Genomic DNA, 19,935 nt, shown 5'->3' on the forward strand with positions numbered 1-19,935 from the left:
GGAAGGTGACTGAATGAAGTAACGAACCCAGAAGCGAGCAAGCATGAATTTTTATGCTACCATGCGCAACCTTCGAAACATGTTTTCTCGCTCTCTGAGAGAATAGCCTGAAATCAGATCGCACGTTGATCAGAGGGAAGGATCACCTTGCTGCGAAATTTCGGCATTTCATTTCTTTCTACCACAATCTTCATGCGTGTGTGTGTATGTTTTGTGCGTTTGTGTTTTCGATTGCGAAAAGGTTTCCAAACAGGCCTGAAAACATGTGTCCCCCGCAGCAGCAGCAGCAGCAGCACCGCTGGCAATGGCAGAAGAATTAGTGCGGGAATGAAATAAACACTCCGTATGCCGAAATAACCCCAACCGAAGCGATCGCATAACACACAAATAATCGTCACCATTCAAAGCCATGGAGCCCTTTAGTTTGTATGCGAGCAAAGAACTTTGTATAGTTCGATATAATAATGGTTGGTGTGCTAGCCAAACGTTTTCTAGGGGATCGGTTTGAATAGCATGGACAAATCGGACAGTTTTGTTGAAACGTTTGCTGCACACGCGGGATTGCTAGAGCGCGGCCCACCGAAATGAACCATCGCCAAAGTTGGTTGCAGAGGAATTTTCCAACGAATTATACATCTTGCACGCGAATCTTGCAGCCCCAGTAGGCGCTGCCGTCTTCTTTTCCTGTGTCCGCGTCGTGCCAGCAACAGAGTACACACGGGAGAGACGGAAGAAGAAGGAAAAAAACCTATCCCGCTTGCTGCTTGCGCAGTAGAACATGTTTCGACATGGATGAAACAAAAGAAAAATGCCACCAGCGTGCCGGGAAGCGGGAAAAAGCGTGCAAAGGGAGAACGCTTCTTTTTGTTAGCGTTTTTCTCCTTCTCTTCTTCTCTGCTTCTTTCCTTCGTGGACCAAAACGAGCTCACGGAGCTCTTCTTAGTCGGAAGGGTGGAAACAAAAGAAACTTTCCGGGTACGCAGGAAAGGAAACCGTCGTCAAGAGACAGAACAAACACGCGCTTTGTATCGGAGGAAGTAAGGAGCGGTGCTGGAAGTTAGCCGTGCACGTGTGTGCGTATGTATGAACCAATGCTAAAGAGGGGGATTAGAGGGTTGGCGATTATTTTAAAGAATTTAAAATGCGCTTCTGAAATTACAAATTTCGTAAAATGCAATCTTTGTTCAAACAGCTAGCTAATAGGACTTTTGCCATGATGGAGAAATTAAAAAAAATAAGCCTAACGTTTAATTATTATTTTTATAAAATCATGCAAAAGTATAACAATTTCATATAATTTGGAAGTATGTAATCCAGCACGCTTCTTGAAAAATAAATTGTTTAATAAATCCGTACGACTTGTGTGCTATTTGAAAACATGTGCTACGAACCCTGCAACGTTTGCATTGGTGTACGCGCATGGTGGTATGCGGTACTCCTGGTTTTCGGCAACCGCTGTGAGGAAGCCCACAACGAGAAACCAAAGTGCGAAAGAGACGGGCGACGAGAATTGTTCTGGGCAATTTAGAAGAGCGCAGCGCACTAGTGTGCGTGTGTGTGCGCGCGTACGTTTGGATGTGTGCGTCGGTATCGAGCGAGACTGTATCGAACGCGTGCGAACAGGATAGCGCGAGCGTGACAGCAAGACCGGATGCGTTGGTAGTGGTGTGATCGTGTGTGTGCTGTGCTTGTGGTGTGCCTACCAAGAAGTCCGTTTGTCGCGAGTCGATCGTAGGATTTGGCGTGCGGTAGTGTTCATTTCCATCCGAGCAGTCGTTGGAGTTGGTTGGCTAACCGCGGTGGTCTGGTGTGATTGGCCCAAGTAGCAGTCAGCAGAAGAAGAGGTGGTGTGCGTCTGGCAGCGGCGGAGAAGAAGTGATGCGGTGTTAGCTGTGCGGAAAATCAGATGCCTGTGAAGAGTTAGTTGACAACCGGTGTGTGATCGCAACATCAAGAAGCAGTGTGTAGTGGCTCTGGCATTGAATGTCCCAGAAATATTGGCTTGCTGGTCTGGTTCCACTGTTCGCGTAACACGACGGTAGCCAGATGCTCGGCTCGAGAAGTTTGACATTGTTGTGCACGATTATGATTCCGTGACTGATTGGTTGGTTGGAATTTTTAGTGAGTCACCAAGCGCGCGCAGTGCTTGAGACCAGAATATCCCCAAACCGAATGAATCGCGTGTGTGGTGATGCTGTGTGGAATTGACATACGGATGTGGTTTTGCTGGAATTTGGAAGCGTGTGCTAATTACTTCAGCTGGATTGTGTCGGAGGGATCGATTTCAACGGTTTCCTTTGGTGTGTTTTGTGATGGTGCGTGATGTGTTGTCAATCAAGCTCTGATTAATTAACAATTAACCAACCTAAACACGATCGAAAAGGTGGAACTCTCAGCCCTGCAAACGGTCCTCATTGACTCCGGACGTTGGTGACTACTGCTGCGTGAAAATTGGTAAGTTTTCAGATGTACGATTTTAGTGGTGTTATGTTCTCTCTTCGAATTTCATGTGAGGAGTATTGGTGCTTCTTGGAATTGTTATCAGGAAAATGTTCTAATTACATTCACAAACTAATTACGACTTAACGAAGGTAATGTTCAGTTCAGTGTGGTGCTAGCAGGGATTTAGTCTCTCGTGCCATCGAAGTAAGCGGCGTGCGCTGGCTGTAGTAATTCCACTGTTCCCTGGCGGAAGCAGTGCGCTTGAAGCCACACACAGCTAGCTCCGAGTAGCGTTCGCAGTTCGTTGTAATGTGTGGAAATAGCGTTCCGGGGGATATAATGCGATGGTGTGTGAGTGTGTAGTTAAGTGAAAAATTGTCGAACCGGAACGGAACGCTGCCGGACGGGTTTGAATCATTCTTTTTATATTTTGAATTACGGCTTTTGGATCCCTCCTCGCTTGTGTGTACCCAACCATACACACACGCACACATAGGGGGTTCGTATTTCAACAAGTTGAGGACGCTTGAAATACACGCAGTTTCAAGCCTTGTTTTCCCCTCAACAGCATTAACGAACTCATTTTATTTGCCTCTTCTTTTCGTTCCTTGGTGGTGTCGAAGAACCCAAGTTTTCGCGTGAAGACGACAGACCCCATAGGAGGCTGTTCTTGCAGGCATGGTGATGGCGATGGCGTTAAGCATAAAACACATGGAACTTTACTACCGAGCATGGTTAATTCTTCTTTTCAACGAATTTCATTTCTACTTCGGATTAGAGTTCCTAATACAAGGCGTTGGTTAGAAGTTGTGCATGTCCATTACATTTTTAAACTAACGATCGATCTACAGTGAAACCAGAATGTTACTTCGTGCTTCCTAAGTCAGCTTGTATTCTTTCATTCCGCATCGCTCATACCTGTTGAAGCAGCCTTTTAAAAAGGGTAACTTGACCAACGGAATTGGGTCTTCGTGGTTAGGGTCTCGACTCAGTCTCCTATTTCGCCTGCCTACCTGTTGCTTGGATGTTTGAAGCGCGCGAGCGGTGTGTGAACTGAACGCTTATGGATAGGGTTTCAGTTGTCAAGGTTTTCTTTCGTTCACGGGAGTCAAGTTGGGGGGACATTCGGTAACCTTTGTTTAACCGACATCCAACAGAAAATCGTGTTGTTCCATTAAATAATATGTAGCACAATTTTTCCATAATTCCAGGCATTTTTCATTAAAATTTTGTACTAGATTTCGATATGAAAATTCTAATGTCGATATTGATATAGTTTATAACCCGATTTTTTTATAGCTTTTGAAGATGGCTAGATATTTACCAACTGTACCTCAAATTCCTTCAGCACGGAAATTCAAATTTTGAATAGATATGAACAATCAATGGTTTTATGGTGTTCATGATATTCCACCAGTCACTTCATGTCCCTCGTGTGTAATCAGCTGCTCCTGCTGCTATCAGTGAACCGAAGGAATTTTTAGCACCTGGTTAGCTCCTCCAGCACGAGCTGGTCTTTGTAGTTGTTGATGCCTATCTTTGCTTTGCGCCCTACTTATCATGAATGTGTCCAGCAGCTGTCGTGCTGTGGGGTGGGGCATGTTTACGGTGTTCATCGCCGATCGATTACTTGTAAAAATTAAAATCGAAGTGCAACATGTTTTTCAATTTGGAATAACATTTTCACTAAATTATCCTCAACCTGTGCATTACTTCTCAGCGTTCCGAGTACCAGTTTGTGTTCCGCTTCTCCGAACATTGGTTTCTGTGCACGGGTATATAAATACACAAAGGTACAGTTGCTGGCAGTCTTCGATTAACTGTAAATATGTAAATCGAACGACCTGTTCTGCCAAGTCGTGAAGGGAGGGGGAGATGGAGGGATGACAACGTGCTTTTACGACGAACGCACGAGATATCCGATCCAACAGGGGGAGAATAAAAGCGGGAAGCGCAGGAGGCCGTGAAAGATTTGTCCCGTTTTTCATCTCACTGTCGAAGATCATCGAACCCGCGCGACGAGAGAGCGTGCATTGGAGGAGAGCGCACAATAAACGCTTCTCTAGTGTATTGAACACTGCGCGAAAGGTTGAAGCTGAAGCATCTCGTCGAAGCACAAGGGAGCCGCCACCTTCTATTAGCCCAGCACTCTCCTTTACTCGGTGCGTTGTGTTGTGTAAGGGTCGTCCGCGCAAGTTTCAGCTGTGTGTAGAGAGAGAGAGAAGAGACCCCCAACTCTCCCCATCATTGTAGAATCGATTCAGCAGCATTTAAGTAACACACCGAATGATCTTCACGGTGTGTCCGCCGAGCCACCGTGTTTTTCGTCTGATTTCATCGACTTCCTCCTCCTACGGTCAACGGGACATTTCGCTTCCGTTGAGCTCTCTTGGGAGGATGGATGCTGTGTTTCAGTGTATGTGGAGAGGTGGTGGATATCAAGGGGGGGGGGGGGGGGGGGGGGGAGGGGAAAGAGTGCGTTGTGGGAGCAGTAGCGGTCGTCGTCGTAGGCTGTGTCGTCTGGCGTGTCTTGCTTTCTTCTACATCAAGGTGCATAATAGAATGCTTACGGAATCGCATATTTACGTCAAATCGAGAAAAGTGTCGACCTGTGAACTTTATGATGCCAATTAGGGTCGAAATACATCCTGCATCTTACCGCGAGCAGTAAAAAAAACACTTCAGCAATTTTATCGTGATTGGGAAGTTTGTTTGCTCCTTTGACTCCTAATTTCTCATCTATTTTATGTTAAAATTCAAACAACTCTATAAAAATTCGTTTTTATTCCGGAGACACTCATGTGCACCTATCCACGACAAGAAGACTCATCTGCATAGTATGATCAGATCACTACTTGGACCCACAACGGTACTACCGTTGTTGGGATGTGTTCGCGATTACCAAATACGACGACACTCCTGTGGGGGGTTTCGGAGAGAATGGTGTAGGTACTGTTAGTCATAACGGCAAAATGTGCTCTCGTACGCGAACGTGTGTGTAGCCTTCTGTCGCGTCGCGTTTGTCCCTCTACCCAATTCCGTATGACCATCATCCATCCACTCCCATCGTGCTACTACGGCCCTCCCCATCCATCCGCTGGAGCGCCAACTTTCGACGGAGACTTGCGCTCGCGCGCGCCCAAATCGTTGTCATCGAACCTATCTCTGAACTTCCCGTTCTTCGCTGCTTCTTCACGCTTCACACCTTAGCTCTTCCTTTCTCACTGTCTCTCTCCCCAGTGTAGTATGCCAACACCATCACGACTAAAAAGTGTGTTCCGCGTCGATTGATTTGGGGCGGAAGGAATCCCCCTGTGAAAGAGGGGTCGTGGGGCGGGGCGAGTGTGTGGAGCCAAGATGTGTAAGGGTGAGTGAGGAAGAGAAAAGGAGGAAGGAGCAGTGGAGGTGGTGGGTGACCTGAGCCCCGTTATAAAACGCGTGTAACACGTTCGTTCGGGGTTCCACTCAGCAAAGATCGCGTAATTTTTTATTTTTCTTTTTTTGAGGAGGTTGAATCCTCTTCTCTCTTCTTCCAACCGTTTCACGCGCCTCTGGTTTGAATTTTTGGTGAACCCTCAGGTATGTGTGGATGCGTTCTTTGGGGAAGGAGAAGTGATGGCAATTCGGAGCGATAACGTCGTGATTTGGAGTGATATTGTCGATATCACCGTTACGAGCGCTGATCAGCACAGGCATATATATATGCATTGTTCGGATTGAATAAAGCGAATTCTGCTCGTGAAAGCATCATGACGACAGTTCTAAGTCCAGATATATTTTGTCAATTTAAAATTTCTGTTCATTTCAAAGAACCGAGAAAGAGAGATGTTACTCATTTCAATTAACATTTCCAGAAATAAGCTCGCGCAACTTGCTTTGGTTTTTCATTAACCTTCACCTACTAACTCAAATAACAGATCGCGGTATAGTGATTTCATAGCAGTGTTGAATTTCTCGCATATGAAAGCTTCTCCTTTCGGACCTTGGACTGGACTATCGTTTTAATGACTAGAAGAAGTAAGTTATATTGTTGTCTTGTTTGTCTTGCCGGTCTTGTGGGTTTTCTTTGTTGATTTTAGTTAATTTAATGTGTTTCGTTTGTTTCGCTGAGTTATTTGATTCGTGAAATTGGGATGTTGGAATTTCTTTGGCGATTTTTTAGCAGGACAAAAATAGTCGTATAAAAATCAGGACTACGCGTCGGCCGGCTCAAGAGCAAAATTGTGTTTCATACTAATATTGCACTTGTCCCGGCCTATGTGTGGTAAGGCCTGAAAAGCATCAGTCTGTGAAGTAAATGTTGTAGGGGATCCACCGTGTATTTTATGAAGTTGCCCACCTCGTTCGCTTTAACATCCAGTTAGAATTTTAGTATAATTTTAGCTTAAAACGTTTGTTTTAACAGTTCGTTATGATCCTACCGAACGATGATTTATTTATTTTCATTCTTCTCTGTTACAGATTACATTGCTCAAAGCATCTATTCATCGTAAACGACGAATCCTTACTTGGGAACCATTGGCATTTTGAAAGGTACATATGTTCTCATATATTTTTGTAATGTCTCTCCTTCCCTGTACCATTACCGTCAATTTCGTTTTCGATTCGATGAAAGTGTATCATTGAAATGCGTTTGTAAGCGCTTCTACACGATACGTTTTCTTTGTTTGGCACAATAATTCTACCAAAGAATTCCCATCATTTAAAAAGAACAGCAGACAGCATGAGCGAGCTCTTGGTTTGGAGCAAGTTTCTTGCCTGTAATCAGCCATGATCGTAATCCAAGAAACAAAAGCGAACGTCAGATTCTTTTTCGTTTGTTGCCACTGTGGTTGGCTCCCCGTTTTCCTGGTAAACCATTGTTTCAACCGTGTGAATATAACATAATGTAATTCATTTCTGGTCTTCTCATCTTCTGTGTCTGCGACGTTTTTGAGCGTCTAATAATGCCCCTTGCATGAGCTTCACCAATGCACTCTTGCTTTTGTTAAAAGAGTATATTTTGCTCTAGAACTTGACCATCTTTGCCAGACTTTTGCTTTCTACTAGCGCGCGTGTTTCAGTATGTTTTGATGCGTTCGAAAGTGATAGACAATGCCCAGTAGTAGTAGTAGTAGTAGTAGTAGTAGTAGTGCTGTTGTGAAAAGTCATGTGAAACTTCTGTTCTCTTTCTTGAGAGAAAGTCGTTTAAACAATGGACTAACTTTCGTGCTGAAATTTTCTTCCCAGAAGTTGTACATCGTTTTACTGAGGAAATCAGTGAAAGTAGAATAGAACGCCGCAGCAAAATGAAGTCCGTGAGGCTTTAAATGCTTTAGTTCTATTTTCTTTAGTCACTATTCCTATGGTGGTGGTGTGTGGTATATCTCATCTTAAGCACCTGGCCGAATACAGCTCGCAAGATCAATAAATACCCACCAACTATTGTTGATCATGTTTTACGATTCCTTCTAATGGATAATTGCAATCAACAAATGTGGACTTGTTTTAATGGATTTAACAATATGTGTACGTTCGCGATGACCAGTTTCTTTTCACTTCTTGTCTCGTCTCGTTTCTTCCCAAAGCGCGCGGCATTGATCATCAATTCTTTACGTTAGATCTATCCTCTCCCCCCTGTGTGTGCCGCTTTCTGCCACTAGACACTTCTATAGGAGGCCCCCAGGAGAAAAGTGATTAACCTCTAACGGAACGCTTTTAGTAGTAGGCTTTGGAATTCAGTTCGCCAGTTTCTCGCTTGCTTTCTTTGGGCTTGTACAATTGAGAGAGAGAATACAGAACACTAACGCACAGGAAGGAAAAGATGATCATCATCTTAGTTCACCGTGGATGCCTCTTTTAACTATGGCGCAGAGACGCTCTCGTGTTAACGATTGCGATTGCTCTACCTCGCCTGAGGGGGGGGGGGGGGGTTCTATTGTTTGCGTGATATGAAAAATTGGAATGGTTTGAATGATCTTAAGCTGCTCATGTGCTATTTTGTCTTTTTTTTTGCATTTAGTTGGGTTCATCCTTTCTGTATCCAAAGAATTTGCAGCGAGAGAGGGAACAATATCCGTGAGTGTATTGTCCGTTTGTTGTTCGATGATGATGGGATGTGATGATGGTAAATCTTGATCAAATTAACAATTGCTGATTAATGTTCAATTCTTCTATTCGCTCTAGTGTTGTGCGTACTGAAGGTAAGTTGTTTGTGTTCTGGAATCAGTTCTTCTCTGCACACAAAACATCTATCAGTCGATTTATCTATTTTTTCTGTCTGATATCTCGATTAAAAAATAATACACACAAACAGCGAGGGAAGATGAAGAAGGAATTCTTGGGTCATCTTCAGAACACTGTTGCTGTGGTGGTGGTGGTGGTGGTGGTTCAGATGCACTTTTTTCTACACCACATCACATTTCTTTTAATGGTCCACATCATGACGAAGGTTTGTCAACAGTGACGTGTGACGATGATGATTTGCTCACGTCATTCTGTTGCTTTTGCTTTGTCGCTTGGCCATCCACTCACTGGTCGTGCGGCATAGTTGGCTCAATTGCTAACGATTTCTATGAAGAAAGATCAAAAGAACACCACAACAGTGGTGGCGTTCGACCGGTGTGTGACGATGATGAATAGTATTTTCTACAACTTGTGTTGTGTGTGGATGGATAAACGGTCGGCGGCGGGGCTGTGTGCTGTTGTGGGGGATTTTAAATACGCTCTTCACTAGTGCTCCACTTACTCCTCTCTTTCTCTTACCGATCTGTTCTTCGCCTTGATTGCAAATAGCAGACCAACAGTTCATTGACCGTTTGACAGGTGTGAATGTTCGTTAGCTTATGTTTAGCTTTTCCTTATACGTTTGCATTAAGATTCAAATGTTATAAATGCTTTGAAATGTACAGAACGATCAATTTGCCTGTACATTTTTATCTAGAATTCTTGAAATGTGTGTTCGATAGCACCAACATTTTAGAATGTCCAGTCTCCTCCTGCTATTTGGTGGTCCCCTTGTCAAAAGTGCGTGTTTTGTGGCCTTAAACTTGGCTAAGAGGTTGTGTGTGTGAATCGCGTTTTGTCCATTCTTTCAGTCCCTAACACCGGCCCCCCGGTGGTACACAATGGATTCTCGCTGGATCGTTGATCGCAAACGCGGCCGAACAATGCAGGAAGAAGGAAACATTTACTAACGATCGCGCGGTGATGTACGCGCCCGCGCACACATGCGCACACCAAATCGTCATCACATGCACACACATTCTCAAAGCAAAACAGAGTCGACGGAGCTGTGAAGCAGAAGAGAAGAGGGGGTAGTGTGCGCGGTACTTTTGTCTAGTCTGGTTTCTACTTCTACCAAACAAACCCACAACCCCCTCTTCTATATATATATCTCTCTCTCTCTCTTTGTGCATTGCATTGTCGGCCATGGCGGGCGGTGGTGGGCTTCTTCATTGTCAAGGTTTCTGGGTGCTTTGAGACGTTGACCTTTCTTCTACTACATCACGACACGCTCCCTGTGGGAAAGGGTGGAAGTACCAAGTCCAAAGGGGTGGGGTGTAAGATAGTTGTGCGTTTGGGTCATTCCATTCTGTCGACTTTTTCAAATTTTCGGACATTTAGTGTGTGTTGTTGCCTTACTAAAGCAGCTTTTGTTTTTGTGGCTGCTGTGTTGGTGGAATGAACTATTTCCCGCCAGAGAAACATGCACTTTCGTGCCAGTTTAATTGCATCTTCTGAAGAAATTCATGGTAATCTGGAACTTTTTGCCTTTTCACATGATTCGTAGACTAAAACAGTGCAGTTCTTCGCTGATGACATTCTTTCCGCATCAGCTTTCTTTCGAAGAAAAGTATAAGGCGCATGTGTGCTTCTTTTTCCGATGTTTATAAACTTGCACACAAAATGATACATCTGGGGTGTACCATATCTTGTCCATTCTTGAAATCCTCCTCCCCTCAATCATGGTGCGATTTTGTTGGTATGGTGTTGTGGTCGGTGGTGCATGGGAATATAAATGCATCTCCGCCCGGTGCGTGTATTATTTCACTACCAGCAGCTGATTCCAGTGGACAAAAAGGTATATCGTATAGTGGTAGTGGTGGTTACTTTTCGTTTTGTTTGCATTTTTCCAGCAGAAGAATAAGCCTGTATTCTTGCGCTTGTAACTCATTTTCTGCCAGATAGATATTGCTTTGGAAGCGGGAGGGGACCTTCTGCAGAGGAAGATGATCATGCTTGCGGGGGAGCAAAGTTTCTTCCTGATCGCTATTTGTGTAACGGTCTGTTTTTCCTTCAATTTAGCCTGTCGGTCGTGTCGACTTGTGGCTCTTGTAATTTAACGAAAAATGCCCCATACATCCGCCAGCGTCCACCAGCCAGGGTTGGTTCGTGAGGATTGGTGTTAAAGGGTGCAAAAGAAATCCACAATCCCTGGATGGAAGAAATGGGAGGGGGAGATCGAGAGCGGCAACTGAGCGATGCCGTTAAATCCGGTTTTTTAAACCAACTGAAATATCTCAGAACCACTGAGCGCAACAACTTCAACGAGGGTGCGAGGAGACACACGCGGGTGTTTCACTCTTCGGTGGGGGCCTCCTTTCTTCTCGACAGTCGGGCATAGTTTCAAGTCGGGTTTTTAAAGTCTGAACCGCCGCTTCAACTTCAACCATTCCTTCGGGGGGAATATGAGGTCCCCAAGATGCGATGCATCCCGACGAAGAAGACGATCTTTAGGTGTAGTAGTAGTGGTGTGTGGTAGTGAAGTGTGAAGCATTTGAACGAAAAAATGCTGACCGAGTCACGTTTATGCTGAGCTCAGAAATCATCTGGTTGCTTGCTTCCTTTACTTACTACCTCCTCGACACATTTCCGTTGAGTAAGCAAATTTGTTCATCTCGAAGAAATGGTGAGCGCACCACCTACCCTTCCTTCATTCCAGCTTCATCTCAACGTGTCCCTCACATATGTTGGGCGAGAAAAGTATCTCACTCATTCGTTTATCTTGGTTCTGTGTATAATCAAATTAAGAGAGGAGATTAGCTTGAATCTGCAAAAACTTCTTCGAAGGAAGTTTCAAACGATCTTGCGACGGCGACAATTTCTGCTACACCAACCAACAGCATCAACGGTGGTACAGACCCCTCATGAAGGGTTTTCGTGTGCTTCTTCGTGGCTGGAGAAAATATGTTTCTGAATGGTGGCAGTTGTTTGTTTACGTCGTATGCAGTGCCAGCTTAAAAATGTGTGGAATCAGCAATACTGTTTCAGGCTTATGGAAGAAAAGTACACGACATTGTCGTATGGAGCATTCTCGTTAGAAGTAAACAACAAAAGTATAATTTGAGTCGGAAGTGTGATCGGTACGGGTTTCGAAAGATCGGCCGTGTGTGTAGTGTGGCTTGCGCCTACATTGAAGAGGAATTGATGACATTTTAACAGAGCTTGTGTTCTGTGATTTACTGCCTTTTCTTCTGTGTTGATTTCATACATCTTTCACAAACTTCTCTAAAATTGAAGATCATGATTGAGCTTCTAAGTAGAAGAAACTCCAGCTTTTGTTTTTCCATCAAGTAGCGTTGAAATGGTTTACTTCCAAATCTAGAACCACTTGGTGGTGGTGTAAGAGACGAAAAGAGCATTAAACTATTCCCAACAAGTTCAGAACACAGCGTTAGTTTGACTAAAATGTTGCATTTTATTAAAGCAAAACAGAGGGAGGGGAGACATTCTAGTTTGGAGGGAAGTTTCTGTATGTTAAGGATAAAGGGGGAAGTGGTGTGTGTGTAATACCGATTTCATGACTGTGGAATTATTTATGACGTTGGGATCGGCGTTGTTATGCTTTAAGGCGGCGGAGCGAGTGGTGGACTGGAGAATTGTATTCCCCTTTTCTCCCCTCGCAACAGCGAAGATCAACAGCTATGCGAGAAAGAGAAGCAGAACAAATATCCTCATAGACACCGTGAGGGTGGTGGTGAACCATATTCATTCTTCTACTGCTGCTGACTGACTGCCGCCGCTCTGTTGCGCGCTCGCAGTTCGGAACAATGTCCGGTAAAGTGTGTCTATGGCTATGCTCACTGGAGCAGAAACTCGCGGTGTTTGCCGGGAACTGTTGGAACTAAGATAAAAGAAACCAGAACGACGAAGCACACTTCCACACTCTGTGGGGGGAAGTCTTCGCGTTTGGGTTGGAATGAAATATACTACAAGGATAGGTAGAAGTTAGTGCTTCATCAATGTGTGGAATACTAGTTTGTATAATAAGCTCTTTTTCGTTTGAAAACATTACCACTTTTGTGATGATTTTTTTCTTCAATTATTCCCCTTTAGACACCAACGTATTCTTTGTTTTCCAAATTGCTTTCACAACTTTGAGGGGTGTCGAATTCATCGAATAAACCGCAGAATTCCTCGCGAAAAGATCAACCTTGAGACACACGAACCCACGAATCCAGTCGATGAAGTTCTTCAGGTATATTTATGAGATATGATGTGGGTGGCGGAGTTGGAATGAGAATGAGAAGTTCGAGGTGAATGTAACTATTCTGTCGCGAGTTCGCGGGTAAAGGCTAGAGACTCGGTCAATGACACTCTTTGGACGGGGAGAAAAAGTTCAAGATCGTTTCATTAGTTTGTGGATGTACTGAAAAATAAAAACCGAGAACATAAAGAGAAAGAGAATAATTTGTATTGGGATATATGATCTTAGTGAGTCTCATAACTTGCAAGTTCTATCCGAATTGCAGCTTATTCAGTCATATTTTACAAAACCCGAGAAAGAAAATCGAACGGGGAAATCGTTGTTTTACTCTGGTACTTTTGGAGGCACTCACACACACACACACACACACACACACACACACACACACACACACACACACACACACACACACACACACACACACACACACACACACACACACACACACACACACACACACACACACACACACACACACACACACACACACACACACACACACACACACACACACACACACACACACACACACACACACACACACACACACACACACACACACACACACACACACACACACACACACACACACACACACACACACACACACACACACACACACGATCGTTCCTGAAACCTGTTTCTGTGAAGCGCGACCTCCTTCATTATTATGGCACATAGTTTCTGTTTGTGGCAAGTAAGACAGTGATAGCAAGCATCATCGTATTCTTGGTGAGAAAAGTGTAGTGTGTTGCAACAAATGCATCTGCATTGGAGCGTCGTTCAAGATGCTTCATTCCTCTCCTGTCCGATCAGTGTGGCTCTCTTTCCCATACATGATCATCCCTGAAGATACTGTGTGCTGCCCTGCTGGCGCAGTCTTTTGGTGCGCTCCTCCGTCTGTCCAATGCGCAAGGAGAAGAAGTCTAATGTTCCGCGGCGGGCTACGCTGTTTGTTCGTCCGTTTTTGCGCCCGTTGCATTACCGGCTGCTGCTGCTGCTGCTGCTGCTGCTTGATGTGGTGCTGTGTGGAACGTTTCTTTCGTCTGAAGGTGAGTTGTCGTCGGCCCGGCCCCAAGGGTGGATGTACCGTTTTCTTGAGCAGAGAATGAATGAACTCTTCTCGACGCCTGATCGCGCCGGGTATGTGTGTGGGCATCATCATCTTGACGAAAAAAAAAAACGTGCCAACACTGGGTCTGGTTGTTGGTGGATGGTTGGTACTTGCTCTCTGGTGTGCGGTGTAAAAGAATTTACTGAAGTTCCTTTCGGTCGTGCGCGCGCCCTCTGTGTATCTCCATGCTTGTGCGCTGTTCCTCTCAGTGCTACATTCATTTGCAGTAAACTACTCTTACATAAGGAAGGCAATAATGCACACATGGTGTTGTGGAGAGGAGAGGGGGTGGTATGGTTGGGTTCTCCTTTTTCTTATTTTCTGAATGTGAGCAGGAAACCAGTAACACACACAACACTGTATGTTGTAACTCACAATGTGTTGTGCGCGTTTCCTCCTTTTGCCCTTGAATAAGAGACGGGCGTGTGTTTCGTTTTGAGAGTACACGAACTTCATATCTTCTCTCGACTCTTGTTCCCTTTTTACTCAGATCCTTTTTGCTGCTGCTGTGTGGTGTGTGGGCATGGATGGGGTCATTAACCTGTAGAGGGTGTAGAGTAAGCAATACGAATTTGTTACTTCACACATCTGTCGAGAGCAGCAAGTCGAGAAGGGAGGAAAATTGTCCTTAATAAGTTAGTTTTAGTTGTTCAGCTCGCTCTCCAGACTCTGCCAACCGGTTTTTGCAAACACGAGCCCAAAGGCAAACACGAAAATTATCTAATACTCCACTAGACATAGACGCGTCACTGACTGTCCTCTCACTACTCCACATTCCGGTTAACAAGGCAGCATTGCATCATTTCTCCTAGCCTTTTCATGATCCTGTTAATTATTTATAGATCTTTTTTCATCCACCCTTGAGATTGATCGCTTAAAATGCGGAACTGAAAGCGGCCGGAGAAGGCTAAGGAAATTGCGTAATGGCGCCGGGATCTCTCTGTTCGATGGCATGTTATTAGAGAAAGTAGTACAAATATCGGTTCACTTGTGTGGTTAGCATGCACTGTAATAAGCACGAAGCTGCTACTGCTGTGCCATCGTCGCCACCGTGCAAAGATCGCAGCATGCGCGTTGAATTCTTTCGTTCAATTCACACCAATCCTCTATTTTTTGTTCTTCATCCAAGTAAGCCACTTTTTGAAAAGGGGTGGTTTAACTGGAACAATCAATATGATATGATCTAAGGGAAGGAACAATACTTGTTTCATTCTAAATTCTGTTGCTACTTGGGTACATTCTCGGCAAGGTCTTCAAAGCGTTGCAATCATTTCCATTTCCACCATTTCTTGGGAGATATTTGAAGTTTTTATGTGCATTGATCTTTCTTTCAAGAACACCATTGATGCTTTACCGATCGCTGTATGAAGATAAAAAGGCTCGCTGTTCGCTGTTAGAAGAAGCAACTCGTTAGAAGCGATTTTTCACATTATTATTTGACCCGTTAAGCTTAATTGTTTTTAACTAATCTGTCGTATTTTTATTGTTTCTCATTTCAGATCAACGCAGTAGTTTACATTAAGATTAGCAGCTCTAGCCTTAAAAATACTTCACGAATTAAACGATACTCCTTCAGAAAGCAATAACACGACACGCAAGATTAACGATTAAGCTTATTTATCCAATTATTTATATTACATTTAAACTGAGATCGACGTAATTCCATCCACTTAGTTTAGTTCTAATTTTCGATATAAATCTTCGAGCAAGGGAACCTCGGTGGTAGAAACCAAGACGCACAATACTTGCAATAATACACAAATTAGCTGATTCAGTATCTTGCCCCAAAGTACACCGACTGTCAAATTCTCTCCCCCTCTCAATCGCAAACCAAAAATAGGCTTAGAAAGTTGCATTTTTGCGCTACGAAACGAAGGGTTCAGTGCAGTTTTTAGAATCTTAATCGAATTTTTGATATCAATTCATCCATTTCACCAAATATTAGTTAGTTAGATTTTCATATTGTCACATTTCACTTAAGGTTAGAAAGTGCAGTAGAAGCACAGAAAAAAGGTACTCATTTAACTAAGTTCTACAAACGTCAACCTCACAAGCGTTTATTTGTTAGAAAACAGCGAGAGAAGAGACAAGTGTTCAGGGAATTGATTTTGAAAACATAAAAAGAAAACCTATTAACACTCAAAATGCTTCCAACGAGTCAACATCAGCAGCAACAGCCGCACCAATCCTCGGACGTGGTCGCTCAGCAACAGCTGCAGCAGGACGCTCAAACGCAACACCTGTTGAATGTGGCGGCCTCGTCCTACACCACGGCGGTATCGTCGAGCGGTGGTTACAGCATGAGCTATCCGGTGGTGACCGGGCACCATCTAACCGAGAACAACAATCTGATCATGCACCCATCGTACGGCAAACCGGCAGCACATGTCGCGCATCAGCTGCCGCCAGCATCGCTCATCACGCTACAGCCGGTGCCGCTCGAGGCGCATCACCATTCGGCGCTGCATCACGTCTCCAATCTGGGTCCACCGCCACCCGGCACTCCCGGCTCCTTGCAGCAGCAGCAGCCACACCACCAACAGCAGCAGCAACAGCAAGGACTATCACCGTCCCACGGTTCGACGATCGTAACGTCACTGGCTCCTCCTCCACCCGGTGCGGGCCCGCTCGGTGGGCTTATCATTGGCGGAGGGCAACACTTGCACCATGCATCATCATTACAGCAGCAGCAACAACAAGCTCATCAACAGCAGCAACAACAGCAGCAGCAGCAGCAACAGCAACAACAGCAGCAAATGGAGCAACAGATGGGAGTTGTAGCCTCTTCAAGTGCATCACAAATGCAGCAAGGTCCACCGTCTTCCATGTCGCACGCTTCCTCCATGAACGATCCCAACGGAAACGGTATGTGTGTGGTATTGTTGTTGGCGATTCTCAATAGTCAGCAAACATGTTCGACAAGGGTTGACGAACACGATGACCGCACACTCCTTCCCCCCACCGTATCACGAATAGCGTATACACCTACTGCGCATGGTGAACAGAGCACTCTCAAGCGTAACACGCGAGTCCTTAGAGAGAGAGAAAGGCCACGTTGTTTAAACCAAAGCTTGTCCCAGTGTGCTCCGTTGTGCATGCGTGTGTGCGAGTGAAATGTGAAAGGATACACAGTGGTGTGTCGTCATTGTTGTGTCCGATCCCGGCAAGCGAACAAATATGACGAAATCTCTCTGGAAGTTTGCCACTCGACATCGAAATGCTTCCGCCCAGAACAACATACTTCGGAAGATCACGTTGGATGTCGCTGCGGAAGCTAGGAAGAGATACGAAGTGGTGTTGTAGTTGCTTGTGTGTGGTGGTGGTGGTGCGGTTATTTCCTTGGGAGCACAAGTTTCTTTTCAGAGTTGTCTCTTAGTTGTGTCTCACATTACTTCCGCTGCTGGATCGATAGATGATGGGTGGTCCTGCCTTATGCCCGAATTCACGAAACGCTGTAAATCTAGGAAGAATTGTATCCTCTCTTCATTCGACGACGACGACGACGACGTGTGTTTCTGTGCCGTATAGAAGGATGTGTTAACCGCCGACCCAATGTTGGTATCTTAAGTAGGTAAATAATTAATTCATTTGATCATTTCAGTGACAACATGCATGATTTTAGAGTGAAATACGGATTACATGAAGATGCGTAAGATTCTTCTTTGCATGTTCTCGTTTCTTCAGTTTTTTAAAGCCTTAGTAGCATGTTCGTCTATTTTCTATACCTAACTCAATCGAGATGAACGCATTGGTATAATTACTTCAGCTACTCTTCAGCAGTCATCGAATTGTACCGGGAACAGAAAACGACCCTTCGTTTAATGTGTAGCTTTGCTCTTCACACTAATATATTCAATTATGGTATGAGGAGTTGTGCAGAAATGGTTTGTATTTATAAAGGACTCGTTCTCTTCAATAGTTACGTTCTTAATCGTTCAAGTTGGGTGTGATCGCTGTTCTTTTTTTTTTAATAATCTTTTTTCTTGGTGTTTTTCTTTGAATCGTTCGAACCAGCACGAATCCAGAGAAGAACACGATGTTTTTTGACACCTTTTACGTGCGTGTACGCATTTACAGTTACCGGAAAATGCCTCCAGGGAAGAATCTTGCTTGCAAGTCTATACTCCTCTAACGTGCTTCCATAACGGTAATATCATTATGGAACTGGCACTGCTACAACCTCTCCCCACCGGTAGGAGGAGGGTGGACGGACGAACAAGAGGGGAAATTCATGCGCTTCCTTTTTCTACCCCTGTATCTACATCGTGGGGAGAGAGACTCCTGCAAACTCTCCCTCTATCTTTCTTTTTCCTAAATTTGCTGTGAAGGTGAAGAAACCGATTTCCTTTGGTGCAATTTTTGGACTGCTTAAGAGAGCGGCGCACGTGCGCATAGCAAAGCATTGAGTTTTTGGTTGCATTTATTGCTGCGTTGCGTCGTGGCCTATCGAAAAGCTCAAAACCCATGATTGTCCGTGTGCCGTTTAGGTGTCTTTACGCGATATGGTGGAAAAATAATGCTTATTTGTTGGGGAGGTGTGAGCTGCTCCTTGTACACACAGTACCTGTTCACGATGAGAGATGGTGCTTCCTTCCCTCTCTCTGCATGCATTCGTTTGAAAGCAGCGCGCACGCACGCAGCACCACCCATTAATGACGTGGTTTATATATTCTTCCAATAGCGAATCTGGCACCCCACCTAGCAGCAGCAAGGAATATCGTTGGAAGACATCAAGGGTAGCGGCACGCTCACTCCGATGGCCGCTCGCAAGGTAAAGTGCGTGGTGATCGTTAAAGTATCTCTTCACAGACAAGCACACACACTCAGTTAGGAGGAGGTTTATTGTGGCTCCGCGCGCCCGCACAAGTCTTCCGTTTTCCTTTCTTTCCCCGTTCTAGATTCGTGTGCCGTGTTTTTGCCGTGTGCCGTGTATTGCACTTCTTCAAGTTCATAAGGTTTTGGTAGAGTCGGTTGGATGCTGGCGCTTGTGCGAGTGTGCGGGCTGTGGAAAGGAATTGAGGAAGGCGACCCCCTCTAGGCATGACTAGTCTCTTTATCTTCTTCTCGCCCCATTTGTTTCCCAGGGAGAAGAGAAGAGAGCATCCTTTCCTTTCCTATTGCATCATTACTACTATTGAACGTTTCTCTGCCGATCGTTTTCGTGCGCTGCGGTGGTAATCCACTAACGAACGCGAATAGCGGGAATGTGGGGAGTTGGAAAGATGAATGTAAAAGGGCAGCGTGGATTGACCTGAAAGCACCACCACCACTACCATTGGCGCGGGGTCCGCTCGCATAACAACACTAACCATCTCTAACCACCCAATTCCTCGAGGGTCTCTAACTATCATCATCATCATCCGTGCAGAGCCTTCCGCGTAAGCCCTGTGGTGCTGGGGGGAGAAGAAGTGAAGCTGAGAGTAGTGGAGATCTCTTTTTATTCCCGATCGCGCGACTCCTCGACGAGCGTGTACAGCGATCACCATAGGCTCAGGGAAAAAAGCACCGTTAATGAAATAAAAGGAAATACTTTCTGCGGGTGGGCAGACCAGAAGAAGAGAAGAAGCAGAATGAGGAGAAAAGATGGCAGAGGACAACATCGAGGGAGAGGGATGCTGAGAGTAGTTTTGGGGTTGAAGCCACCAGGGGGGGGGGGTGACTGTGGTTGCCGTTGGTTTTGATCTCCGTAAGCTTAAAAGGAGAGGAGGACGAAAGGGGGGGGGGGGTGGGAGACCGGAGAGATTCGTCCCTAACCTTCAAGGGAGGAGAAAGAAGCGAATTCTACGAAGTTGTTGTTGCATGTTAGCTACAGGTTTGCTCTGGAGGGTAATTTTCAACCATTCTCAGAAGAAACTAGGATAACAAATTGAGGGGGGGGGGGTACATTAAAGGTAAAATACTGTTTTAGGAT

The 19,935-nt window shown here is 44.9% G+C and overlaps 1 protein-coding gene across 8 annotated transcripts; it reads left to right on the forward strand.

Annotated features, from left to right (window-relative positions):
- The first annotated feature begins 1,706 nt into the window (after nt 1-1,706).
- Nucleotides 1,707-19,720, forward strand: LOC121588875 (GATA zinc finger domain-containing protein 10-like). Of its 8 annotated transcripts, none has more exons than XR_006004235.1 (4): nt 1,707-2,454; nt 6,904-6,975; nt 15,524-17,595; nt 18,706-19,717. XR_006004235.1 is itself a non-coding variant. In XM_041907309.1 (3 exons), the coding sequence occupies exon 3, from the start codon at nt 16,169-16,171 to the stop codon at nt 17,135-17,137; it is 969 nt and encodes a 322-aa protein (XP_041763243.1). In that variant the 5' UTR covers nt 1,707-2,454; nt 6,904-6,975; nt 15,524-16,168; the 3' UTR covers nt 17,138-19,720. The 8 variants fall into 8 exon arrangements, 2 of the variants coding, with proteins under 2 accessions (XP_041763243.1, XP_041763244.1); XR_006004236.1 differs by lacking the exons at nt 15,524-17,595; nt 18,706-19,717 and adding exons at nt 12,275-12,680; nt 12,760-13,256 and having other exon boundaries at nt 1,709-2,454; XR_006004240.1 differs by lacking the exons at nt 15,524-17,595; nt 18,706-19,717 and adding exons at nt 12,275-12,680; nt 12,835-13,256 and having other exon boundaries at nt 1,709-2,454.
- The last annotated feature ends 215 nt before the right edge of the window (nt 19,721-19,935 follow it).

This window comes from Anopheles merus, chromosome 2R (assembly GCF_017562075.2).
Source record: "Anopheles merus strain MAF chromosome 2R, AmerM5.1, whole genome shotgun sequence".
NCBI classification, from domain to species: Eukaryota; Metazoa; Arthropoda; class Insecta; order Diptera; family Culicidae; genus Anopheles; species Anopheles merus.

Bases quoted from the DNA above. Each gene is read 5' to 3' on its own strand.
- LOC121588875 (XM_041907309.1), top strand. From the start codon at position 16,169: ATGCTTCCAACGAGTCAACATCAGCAGCAACAGCCGCACCAATCCTCG.